The 12813-nt window shown below is 47.7% G+C and overlaps 1 protein-coding gene across 2 annotated transcripts in view; it reads left to right on the top strand.

The window, feature by feature from the left end:
* The window catches only part of LOC141147311 (protein mono-ADP-ribosyltransferase PARP14-like), a 154213-nt gene that overhangs the window by 129584 nt on the left and 11816 nt on the right, over positions 1-12813 (top strand). The window contains exon 16 of one of the 2 annotated variants that reach the window (XM_073634525.1): positions 8581-8713. In XM_073634525.1, coding sequence (XP_073490626.1) covers positions 8581-8713 — 133 coding nt within the window. Of the gene's footprint in view, positions 1-8538; positions 8714-12813 lie in introns of both variants that reach the window. The other variant, XM_073634524.1, reaches the window with a different exon arrangement.

Raw genomic sequence — 12813 nt, 5'->3', positions numbered from 1 at the left:
AAAGCTGTTGTTCGTATGCACACTGCGCGCACATCTCCCTTGACGGTTAACAATTCATCCCTAATGCCCTTAAGTTGCTCGGACAGTTCATTAATTGATTGTTTACAATTGTTAACAGCCAGAAAAATGTCATTTAGGGATGGCTCTTTTTCATTAGTCGGGTCACACTGACCTCCCCCTACTGCCCCCTCTGTACCCAAGACCTGTTGTTTTTCTGGGCCTCCTCCTGCTGCTGCTGGGCCCGCTGGTGGTATAGCTACCAAAGTCCTATTCTCTTGGGCCTGACTTCTCCTCCCAGGGTGGCCAATTTGGTGCTGGGCTCCCCCTGTACTACTCGCCTTTTTAGGGGTTTGATTCGGGGTATGCGCAAAGCGCTCCAGTTTGGCTGCCACTTGGTTCCCCTTTTCCTTCGTACCACGAGGTCCAGGGGCCCCCAATCCCTCCTGCGCTGGTCCATCCTCCATCCCCTTCCTCCTCGTCATACCGACAGGGTGCTATTCCCACCGCGGTGCTAAGTATCACTCTGGCCTGGGGGTGTACCTCTTCTCCCCCACCAAGTTATTAGCTATATGAGCTGTATGAGCCTTTTCTTTAACAAGCCTTTGTAAGCTGGTGTACTGCAGGTGAGTAAGTAAATAACCACCTACTCACCCCCTCAAACGCTGTGGGTAGGCTCCTCTGCTGCTTGGTTAATGCTCTTCTTCAAGGGCTCTCCAACACCCAAGCTCAGTCCTGGATGTCAGCGCCCCCCTCTCTCACTGGGCTGAGCGCCGCCGGTGTCCTTCTCAGGAGTGCTGTGTGCGATCAGCTGAACACAGGCACAGGCACAGTGTGTGTAGGTTCAGCTCCGCTCCGTTCAGACAGCGTGTCACAGCGCCGTGTATCCGGGCAGTGTGCCGCAGCTGTTACAGCCCCCAGGTGCTTCAGGCGTTCCCCCCTCCTCAGCGTCCTTTCCCAGCCATGCTGCGTCCTTATCTCAGGAGCGGGAGTGAGAGCGAAGGGCGAGGGTCAGGTCCGGCTGCATCGCTCTCCCTCACCTCAGCATCCGGTCACGCCCCCCCTCCCTCATCGCAATTTCAACTTTAAACTAACCAACTTCTTAATCCTTCATGCAGTAATGTGAGGAGCATCCCCCTGTCATATATTTACATCTAGCTAAGTTAACCCTTTACTGAAACAATATCACATACACACTACTATTATTTCTTATCCAAAACTATATATATATCTATATACAAATATTCTTAGTTGCTAATGGAGATTTCACATAAACTCATAAGGCAACATGGGGGACAGTAATGGTATAACGTTTATAGTGTAGGGACTGGATATATCAACATGGTACTGGAGACTGGTGCTGGGTATGTGTCATGGAGTAAATAGAGCCTCTATGACAGGGAGAGATGTTTGACTTACCTGGAGAGCAGGGTCACCGGGTCAGACCATTGTTGGATGGCACAAGATAAATCCCCCAGTAGAGGCTCCTGGTGACTTCTGGTATAGGTTACACAGATGTAAAGTGCTGATCTCGTAGAAGCTTGCCAATAGTCCAGAAAGGCAGCAACAAACAGGTGCAAGGATGCAGGACCTTTCGGTCATCTTTCATGGCAACAGTAGATTACATTACACCAGAATAGCAGGATGTACAGTTGGATTTCCAAGTAATCAGTTCAGCTCTGGATTCCAAAGCTTAGTCAGAGTATCTGTGATCAGGCAATGAGCTGGAGGTAAATTTCTGACTCAGTAGCCAGGTGTGAAGGCCACATCCATAGGCGTTAGCCTAGTGCATGCAGTGTACAGAATCTCCTGTAGGTGACAGGAAAATAGCAGAAAGGGCAAACAGACTGCTCTAGGATGAAGTATAAACAAGAGGGTGTATAATCAGGGTTTAGGTGCGGGTTTGGTTATGATGGTGCAAAGAACTGGGCACTCCAATTATAGAATAATGACCGGCACTGTGGATAGGGCAGACATAAACCTTCAATAGAATATTTTACCCATAACATCATGTTAGAGCTGTTTGATACTTGACCTCAATGTGTATGTGGGACAGCGCTGGACCAGTCTGCAGTCTGATATCCCTGGAGGTGATCTGGGATTTGTTGTCCTTTAATGTGGCTGATAAAGGCAAGATGTGGGTGAGTCTCATTAGGGTCTGGTAGCAACTGAATGGCGCTCCTCAAGATAGATTCAGATAGTTGTAGAGGAAGGTTGTCACATTTGAGGTTATTATTAAAGATATTTATTGAAATTAACAGCCCACTGGTTATAAGTAGAGCCAAAGCGTTGGCTGTGATAGTTGGCATGGTCAGGATTGACCAGGAACTGGAGTTCAAATACAAGTGCTGATTTAACATGCCGGTTCTCTGTCATTTTACAGCACCCAAAGGGCTCTTATCATGTTCAGTGAGGTCAATCCCGACCACACCAACCATCACAGCCCTGAGGAAGGGGGAGACATTATCCCTGATATGTTGGCATCACCTGTGAACTGTGAATTTCACTAAATATATTTTCTTTCTCAAACATCACGGACACAGAGCCACAGTAATTACTGATGGTTATATAGGGTATCACTGGTGATTGGACACTGGCACACCCTATCAGAAAGTTCAACCCCCTATATAATCCCTCCCCCTTGCAGGGATACCTCAGTTTTTACGCCAGTGTCTTAGGTGTTGGACGTGTAAAGATGTCCTGTGCTGAGCTCCAAGGGGAATATCCTAAGATCCTATACTGGGGCAAGCCAGGCGAACCGGATTCATTCTAAGTGTCCTTTCATGGCCGAATTGGATGGTACCCGGGCCTCGTGTCCGAAGAAACAAGGTTTTACCTGTAACGCTTCTCTTTTTAGAGAGCTGGACCCCGCATATTAGAAAATGTTTTTTCTAGCCTAATTTCTAGCCGGGTGCTTTACAGGTCCAGAACTGCAGGATCCCCTTATTCGTAGGGGGCCCCAGTCTCTGACAGTTTTCCAAATGGAGCCCACCATGAGAGGTGAAGATTGGGTCTGTATAACAGAACCCTACGGCTGGATAAGGTAAGAGGAGATTCCACAGAATTTTTTAATTCTAGTAGGTTTTCTCCTTTAAGGTAAATGCATGCTATGCCTATTGTGACCACCGTGGGCTGCCAAGAGCACATACATTCACATGCTGATGTCTGTCTCAGGGTTCTCACACTACACAGCATCTCTGGCCGGCTCCAGGTAGGATGGGATTGGGGGGATTTCTCCTTCACCAATGTTCCCCCCAGGCTAGGGGGAGGCCGAAGGGGTCTGAGAAGCGGTAATACACCATTCGAGCATCGCCCCGCCATTGCCGCCATTACACAGGCCCCATCTTTACCGGCCTCTCTCCTGCCTCCCCCTCCCCCAGCCTTCCTCCGTGTTATTTCCGGAGGGTCGGCCAGCGCGGGAAGCGCTCGTTTTTTCGAAATTCGATGGGGGGGGGGGGCGGTAGGTCAGCACAGGTGCTTAGACTCCCACTCAGGCCAGCTGCAGGCTATTGAAAAGCACTCTGTACAGGTGCACACAGCCTTTGGAGGGACACAGAGCTGACGGTCGCATGTAAGGTGGGACACAGGCATTCTCCTAGGCAGCATTTACGAAGGTAACACCAGACTGGGCATTGGGTAGCAGGGCTTTTAGCCGGACTACATTACTCAGCAGTCAGTGTTCATTTGTGATACCTGCACCTTGTTACTTTGCACTATGGGTAGAAGAGGTTCAAATACCCCAAGAACCAGAGACACTAGGGGATCTCAGTCGGGTTCTGAGGACCCCCTTTCTGCAGCATCCTTCCCCCCTGAGGGGCCAGGGACGGCTAGCCAGGGGGAGCCATTGGGGTCAGGGGCTATACCTGCCTCTGGCACTTCAGCCCCTGTATACATTACAAAGGAGGTTTTTTCCTCAGCCATTAATGGTTTCGAGGAAAGATTAATGGCCGTGATTACGTCTTCACTCAGTGGAAGAAAACGCACTAGGCCTTCCTCTGTTTCCCAAGACCCTCAGGAAGAGGAACTCTGGGATAAAGGAGACGAATCCCTTTCAGAGGATTGGGATGGGACCGATGGTTCCTCTTCGGAGGAATCAGGTGGAGAGGGACCCTCTGCGACTTCACAAGAGGAGAAAGTCTTAGTGTAGATCCTTACTGGATTGGTCCGCTCCACATTTAAGTTGCCCGTATCTGAATCAGTTAAAGAACCCTCTTCTTCTTTGGGGTCACTGAAGCCTCCTCATACAGCACATGCTTTTCCTGTTCATAATTTACTTGAAAAGCTCATTTATTCTGAGTGGGATCACCCATACAAACGTTTTTTTTTTTTCCGCCGAGAAAGTTTTCAACATTTTATCCGATGGAAGAAAAGTTTGTTAAAATGTGGGGAATACCGGCCATTGATGCCGCCATTTCCTCCGTAAAAAATAGTCTGACTTGTCCTGTAGACAATGCTCAGATGCTCAGGGATCCTGTAGATAAAAAGATGGAATCCCTATTGAAGGATGTTTTCTCCTTAGCAGGTTCAGTGGCTCAACCTGCAGTAGCAGCGATTGGAGTCTGTCAATACCTAAGAGACCATGTTAAACAGGTCATCAAAGTTGTACCTGAACAGCAGGCCCAAGGGTTGGCTAACCTTCCTGCGGCCTTTTGTTATGTTGTTGACGCCATCAGAGATTCTATCGTGCAATCCTCTCGTCTTTCACTGGGGTTTGTGCATATACGTAGAATCCAATGGTTGAAAAATTGGTCAGCCGAAGCACCATGTAAGAAGCTGCTGGCTGGGTTTCCGTTTCGTGGTGCAAGGTTGTTTGGAGATGTCTTGGATGACTATATCAAGAAAATCTCTGGTGGGAAAAGCACTCTCATACCTGCCAAGAAGAAAAGTAAGCGTCCCTCTTTCAAACGGACTCTTTCCCCAGCGCCAGGGGCTTTAGCCTCCAGGCAGTCTCGACGGCCTCCTCCGTCTGGGTCCAGAGACAAGAGTCAACCCCAGGGACAGAAGTCCTAGGGGAAGAAGCCTACTAGGCAAAACACTAAGACCTCTTCATGAAGGGGCGCCCCCGCTCGCCCGAGTGGGGGGAAGACTGCGACAGTTCTCAGAACTCTGGCAGGAGGACTTCCAGGACAGATGAGTAATCTCCTCAGTAACCTTAGGGCACAAGCTGGAGTTTCAGGAATTTCCCTCTCCTTGGTTCCTCAGATCAAATGTCCTCAGAGACCCAGAGAAGAAGCAGTCGCTCCTTCTAGCGTTAGTGCGACTTTTGTGGCAGGAGGTCATTATGATGGTTCCCACAAACGACCAGGGATTGGGTTTCTATTCCAACCTTTTTACAGTCCAAAAGCCAAATGGGGATGTCAGACCCATTCTGGATTTAAGGGATCTGAACCGATTCCTAAGGATTCAGTCCTTCCGCATGGAATCAATTCGGATAGTAGTCTCCACCCTGCAGGGAGGATAATTCCTGGCTTCGATAGACATCAGAGATGCATACCTACATGTGCCCATTTTTCCTGCTCATCAGAAGTTTCTGCACTTCGAGATAGGAGGGCGCCATTTCCAGTTTGTGGCTCTGCCTTTCGGGATAGCCACTGCACCTCGGGTGTTTACAAAGGTCTTGGCCCCTCCTCTGACCAGATTAAGGGCCCAGGGTATAGCTGCCATAGCATACCTAGACGACCTGCTACTAATAGACCGGACGGTAACTTCCTTGAACGGAAATTTGAGGACCACAGTCAGGTATCTGGAACACCTGGGTTGGATCCTCAACCTAGAAAAATCTTTCCTAAAACCAGTAAGAAGACTGGAGTATTTAGGTCTGATCATAGATACAAGCCAGGAGAAAATATTTCTACCACAGGCAAAGATCACTGCTTTAAGAGAGCTGATTCTGGCAGTCAGCACCAAGAAGGGTCCTTCTATCCGCCTTTGTATGAGGCTGCTAGGGAAGATGGTGTCTTCATTCGAAGCAGTTCCCTATGCTCAGTTCCATTCAAGAATGCTGCAACACAGTATTCTGTCTACCTGGAACAAGAAGGTTCAGGCATTAGACTTTCCGATGCACCTGTCGCATGCGGTGCGTCAGAGCCTCAATTGGTGGCTAATACCCGAAAACCTGCAGAAGGGGAAATCCTTTCTACCGGTTACCTGGACGGTGGTAACAACAGATGCCAGTCTGTCAGGTTGGGGAGCAGTTCTGGAACAGTCTGTGATCCAGGGGCTATGGTCCAAGACCGAGAGGACCTTACCCATCAACATTCTGGAGATACGGGCGGTATACCTGGCCCTAAAAGCCTGGACTATCAGGCTACAGGGTTGCCCGGTCAGGATCCAGTCCGACAATGCCACAGCAGTGGCCTATGTCAATTATCAGGGAGGCACCCAGAGCCGAGCTGCTCAAAAGGAGGTGAACCAGATCTTAGTCTGGGCAGAGTAGCATGTGCCATGCATATCGGCAGTTTTCATCCCGGGAATAGAGAACTGGCAAGCAGACTATCTAAGTCGCCAGCAGCTACTTCCAGGGGAATGGTCTCTACATCCCGACCTCTTTTGGTATATATGCCAAAGATGGGGGGTCCCAGATGTAGATCTCTTTGCATCCGATTCAACAAAAAGAAAGACAGATTTGTGGCAAGGACGAGGGATCCTCTTGCATGCGGGACGGATGGGTTGGTGATTCCGTGGCATCGGTTCTCACTGATTTATGCATTCCCGCCTATTCTGCTACTGCCACGACTCCTTTGCAGGATCAAGCAGGTATGGAAGTCGGTACTTCTGGTGGCCCCCGCTTGGCCCAGAAGGACTTGGTATGCAGAAATAGTAAGGATGATGGTGGGTTCCCCGTGGACCCTACCGGTACGCCCAGACCTGTTATCTCAAGGTCCAGTGTTCCATCCTGCCTTACAAATGCTAAATTTGACGGTTTGGCTATTGAGACCCAGGTTATGAGGAGTCGTGGGCTCTCAGGTCCTGTCATATCTACCTTGATCAATGCCAGGAAGCCAGCTTCCAGAATGATTTATCATAGAGTCTGGAAATCTTATGTTTCCTGGTGTGAATCCAGGGGTTGGCATCCCAGAAAATATGCCATAGATAGAATTCTTGATTTTCTACAATTAGGATTAGAGATGAAGCTGGCCTTGAGTACCATCAAGGGCCAGGTCTCGGCCTTATCAGTATTATTTCAACGGCCACTTGCTTCGCATTCTTTGGTCCGAAACTTTATACAGGGGGTGATGCGTCTTAATCCTCCGCTTAGGGCGCCCCTAAACCCCTGGGACTTGAACTTGGTCCTGGCTGTGTTACAGAAACAGCCTTTTGAACCAATAGGTCAGATTCTTTTGGTCTTGTTGACAAGGAAGTTAATTTTTCTGGTAGCCATCTCTTCTGCTAGAAGAGTTTAAGAATTAGCAGCCCTTTCCTGTAAGGAGCCTTATTTGATTGTACACAAGGATAGAGTGGTACTGCGCCCTCATCCTAGTTTTTTATCAAAGGTGGTTTCTGATTTTCATCTAAACCAAGACATTGTACTGCCTTCCTTTTTTCCAGATCCCTGTTCTCCGGAAGAGAGATCTCTACATTCGTTGGATGTAGTAAGAGCAGTCAGGGCCTATCTCGAGGCAACTGCTCAGATTTGCAAAACAGATGTTTTGTTCGTGCTGCCAGACGGTCCCAATAGAGGATAGACAGCGTCAAAAGCTACCATTTCTAAATGGATTCATCAGTTGATTATTCAGGCTTACGGTTTGAACCAGAAGATTCCTCCGTTTCAGATCAGGGCACATTCCACAAGGGCTATTGGTGCTTCTTGGGCAGTGCATCACCGGGCCTCTATGGCTCAGATCTGCAAGGCCAAAACCTGGTCTTCAGTCATATACATTCACCAGATTTTATCAGGTGGATGTGAGAAGGCATGAGGATATCGCCTTTGGGCATAGTGTGCTGCAGGCAGCGGTGCAGGGTCCTCAGGTCTGATTACACCCTACTTGGTCGTGGTTCCCCCCCTCAGATAGCATTGCTCTGGGACATCCCATCAGTAATTACTGTGGCTCTGTGTCCCGTGATGTTCGAGAAAGAAAATAGGATTTTTTAAGACAGCTTACCTGTAAAATCCTTTTCTTTCGATGGACATCACAGGACACAGAGGTCCCGCCCCTCTTCTAATACACTATATTGCTTGACTACAAAACTGAGGTATCCATGCAAGGGGAGGGATTATATAGGGGGTTGAACTTTCTGATAGGGTGTGCCGGTGTCCAATCACCAGTGATACCCTATATAACCATCAGTAATTACTGTGGCTCTGTGTCCCGTGATGTCCATCGAAAGAAAAAGGTTTTACAGGTAAGCTGTCCTAAAAAATCCTATTTTTAATAACCTAAGTGTGCTGACCTTCCATATGGAGCATGCCTTTTCACCCACCCGAATAATACTTGTCACTGTATTCATGCTCTCCTGGTCCTCTCCTGTGTAATAGTTGGATCAGTCTGCGGTTTATTGGTAGAACATTGTATACATCTGAGCCTTTGTATGTCCTCCCAGATTCTGCGTGTACAGAACAGAGATCTCTGGCTCCAATACCAGATAAAGAAGCAGAACATCGACTCCAAGAACGGTTCCACCACCAATGAGAAAGAGCTTTTCCATGGGACTGACTTTGACTCCATCCAACATGTCAATCATAATGGGTTCAACCGGAGCTACGCAGGGAAAAATGGTGAGAGATTTCAGGGAAAAATAACAGCTTATTAGCCAACACTGATAGGAAAAGATCTGGATGTGTATGTAAATGGAGAGAATATAAGGGGCCATTGGTATCTGAAGAAAATAGGAATGTAGATTGATGATTCAGGGAGTGGCCCATACCTTAGAGGATCAGAAAGGATTTAATTACTGGTGCAGCAAATTGGATCACGTGTTGTAAAGGTTTTTGTCTTCCTCTGGATCAAATGCAGGCTTTATGCTGGACACCAGAGCTGACTCTTCTATATACATACTATAACATATCTCCACTAAGGATGAGCCGAACACCCCCCGGTTCGGTTCGCACCAGAACTTGCAAACAGACCAAAACTTCGCACGAACGTTAGAACCCCATTGAAATCTATGGGACTCGAACGTTTCTAAATCAAAAGTGCTCATTTTAAAGGCTTATATGCATGATATTGACATTTCAAAGGAAAAAAGTCATTTAAAACTACTCGCGGCTATTAATGAATTGCTGGTCCGACAATACACATAAAAGTTCATTGATGAAAACGGCATGTGAATTCCCCACAGGGGAACCCCGAACCAAAATTTAAAAAAAAAACGACGTGGGGGGTCCCCCTAAATTCCATAACAGGTACTTCAGGTCTGGATATTAAGGGGAACCCCGGCCAAATTTTTTTTTTTTTAATTGGCATGGGGTCCCCCTCTATACCCCCCTCAATGGCGTGGGGTAACCCCAAAAATCCATACCAGACCCTTACCCGAGCACGCAACCTGGCAGGCCGCAGGAAAAGAGGGGGGACGAGAGAGCGCCCCCCCTCCTGAACCGTACTAGGCCACATGCCCTCAACATTGGGAGGGTGCTTTGGGGGTAGCCCCCAAAGCACCTTGTCCCCATGTTGATGAGGACAAGGGCCTCATCCCCACAACCCTGGTCCAGTGGTTGTGGGGGTCTGCGGGCAGGGGGCTTATCGGAATCTGGAAGCCCCCTTTAACAAGGGGACCCCCAGATCCCAGCCCTCCCCCCTGTGTGAAATGGTAAGGGGGTACAAAAGTACCCCTACCATTTCACAAAAAAAATGTCAAAAATGTTAAAAATGACAAGAGACAGTTCCTTTATTTAAATGCTTCTTCTTTTTTCTATTTTCTATCTTCTTTCTTCTATCTTCCTTCAGTTTCTTCCTCTATCTTCTTCTTCTTCTGGTTCTTGTTCTTCTTGTTCTTCTGGTTCTTCATCCAGTCTTCTCGTCCAGCATCTTCCTCAGTGGCGCCGTCTTCACTTCATCTTCTTTCCTCGGGCATCCCCCGTGACGTCAGAGGGGGTCGGGGTCACCCGCCCTGTGTCAGAGGGGGGCGGGGTCACCCGCCCTCCATTATTTAAGAACTGTCAGAAGAGGAGAAGCGTCACACAGCGGGAGCCTCCCATCCAATCGTGGATGCGGAGCGGCCCGAGGAAAGAAGATGAAGTAAAGACGGCGCTGCTGAGGAAGATGCCAGACGAGAAGACCGGATGAAGAAACAGAAGAACAAGAAGAACCAGAAGAAGAAGAAGATGGAGGAAGAAACTGAAAGAGGATAGAAGAAAGAAGATAGAAAATAGAAGAAAGAAGAAGCATTTAAATAAAGGAATTGTCAAAAACTGTCTCTTGTCATTTTTTACATTTTTGACATTTTTTTGTGAAATGGTAGGGGTACTTTTGTACCCCCTTACCATTTCACACAGGGGGGAGGGCCAGGATCTGGGGGTCCCCTTGTTAAAGGGGGCTTCCAGATTCCGATAAGCCCCCTGCCCGCAGACCCCCACAACCACTGGGCAAGGGTTGTGGGGATGAGGCCCTTGTCCCCATCAACATGGGGACAAGGTGTTTTGGGGGGCTACCCCAAAGCACCCTCCCAATGTTGAGGGCATGTGGCCTGGTACGGTTCAGGAGGGGGGGGGCGCTCTCTCGTCCCCCCCTCTTTTCCTGCGGCCTGCCAGGTTGCGTGCTCGGATAAGGGTCTGGTATGGATTTTTGGGGGTGCCCCACACCATTTTTTTTTAATTTTGGCGCAGGGTCCCCCTTAAAATCCATACCAGACCTCTGGTATAGATTTTGAGGGGGGCCCCACACCAATTTTTTTTTAAATTTTGGCCGGGGTTCCCCTTAATATCCATACCAGACCTGAAGGGCCTGGTATGGAATTTAGGGGGACCCCCACGTCATTTTTTTAAAAAATTTTGGTTCAGGGTTCCCCTGTGGGGAATTCCCATGCTGTTTTTATCAATGAACTTTTATGTGTATTGTCGGGCCGGCAATTCAGTATAGCCGCGAGTAGTTTTAAATGACTTTTTTTCCTTTGAAATGTCATTTTGCTGTCAGACTGTTCTAAACCCGGGAAACATGCGCCCCTTTACAGGCATACTATAGACACCACCCAGGTATAAAATTTAAAGGACTCTTATACTTTTTTTGTTTCACTTTAAGCATTATTAAAATCACTGCTCCCAAAAAAACGGCCGTTTTTTAAAGCTTTTTTTTGCATTGATCCATGTCCCCTGGGGCAGTACCCGGGTCCCCAAACACTTTTTATGACAATAACTTGCATATAAGCCTTTAAAATTATCACTTTTGATTTCTCCCATAGACTTTTAAAGGGTGTTCCGCGGCATTCGAATTTGCCGCGAACACCCCAAATTGTTCGCTGTTCGGCGAACTGGTGAACAGCCGATGTTCAAGTGGAACATGAGTTCGACTCGAACTCGAAGCTCATCCCTAATCTCCACCAGCTTTTTGTCGCTCTCTGTGTTCATGTTGCGGGGATTTCCTATCACTTCCAGTCCTAGTGACACCCTATCACTCACAGACACATAGATTTTTCACCAGAGGAGGACATTTTGGAAAATCCCCCCTTCAGAGACACAGATAGTAATAAAAATCTTCAAATGTGGTAAAAGGAAAAGAACGCCATGAAGATTCTGATAGTCCAGACAGAGTTTATGAGCTGCAGAGTTCTAAGGAAAGGCCAATGTCTATTAGAGGTTCAGATGGCTCCTTTAGACTTTTAGCCAAAGGGAATCTGGGAACAATCTGGATATCAGATAAAATCCTTAAACCAATGAATGGAGAAGGCTACATATCAAATATATATCTTTAATGGATTGTATTTGGTATCCAGATTGTGCTCAGATTCCCTTTAGCTAAAAGTCTAAAGTCCCGATGAAGAGGTCCCTTTAAACACCCAGAATGCTTTTGAGTTTTCATAAAACTTTGCAACTAATAACTATCAAATGGACTATCAAAACCCTTGTGGTGCTCATTTCTCTTTCTGTTTTAAGACTCTACCCCAAGGACCCAGCCTATGGCTGTGGCCCACTAGAGCAGCCTTTCTCAATCAGGGTGCCATCTGGGTCCATCAGGGGTGCCACATTGTGTCTGGTATTTTCACACAGCATCATCTGTTTTCATGGTTCCGGCAGCATCGTAAACACATGAGGTTAATCCAGGGTGGGCGGCATTCAGGGCAGCCCCATCATTCAGAAGGGGTTGGAAATCTTTCTTCACCCACACCACGGCTACTCTGTGGTGAAAATCAGAAGGTAGGACTCTTATGTTAAAGGGGGACTGAGGATTAATTTGTGAAATGGAGAATTTGCATGCTCTGAAGTGAAAGGGTGGTGGGGACTGAGGACTGTCATATGATAGGGGGGACTGAGGTCTCTGATGTGAAAGGGAGGCAGAAGGGGTCTCTGATGGGACGGGGGGGTTATGATGTGACAGGGGACTCAAATGAAGATGGTGACCCCATTTTAGACTGGGGTGCCTTGAGATTTAACATACCTTCAGTTGGTGCCATGACTGGTGTACTGCCTGAATCCATTAGGGACTAATACAACCAAATGGTATACCTACCTATAACAGAGTCCAGAGTCTTTCTCAACCTTTTTATCATTGAGGAAACCTTGAAATAACTTTCCACTCTCAGGGAACCCCTGCTAATAATAGCTATAACTAGAGCTCCCAGTACATTAGCATGACGATCATTGGGAAGAAAGTCCCCCTTACAGATAGCTAAAAGGATCCTCAGTGTCAGTGGGAACTTATCTCAGAGGCAGAAATTGCATTGCTC

This window comes from Aquarana catesbeiana, linkage group LG06 (genome assembly GCF_042186555.1).
Source record: "Aquarana catesbeiana isolate 2022-GZ linkage group LG06, ASM4218655v1, whole genome shotgun sequence".
Classification (NCBI taxonomy): Eukaryota; Metazoa; Chordata; class Amphibia; order Anura; family Ranidae; genus Aquarana; species Aquarana catesbeiana.
Note: the sequence above shows the minus strand (reverse complement) of the source record. Positions and strands in the feature narration are given on the sequence as shown.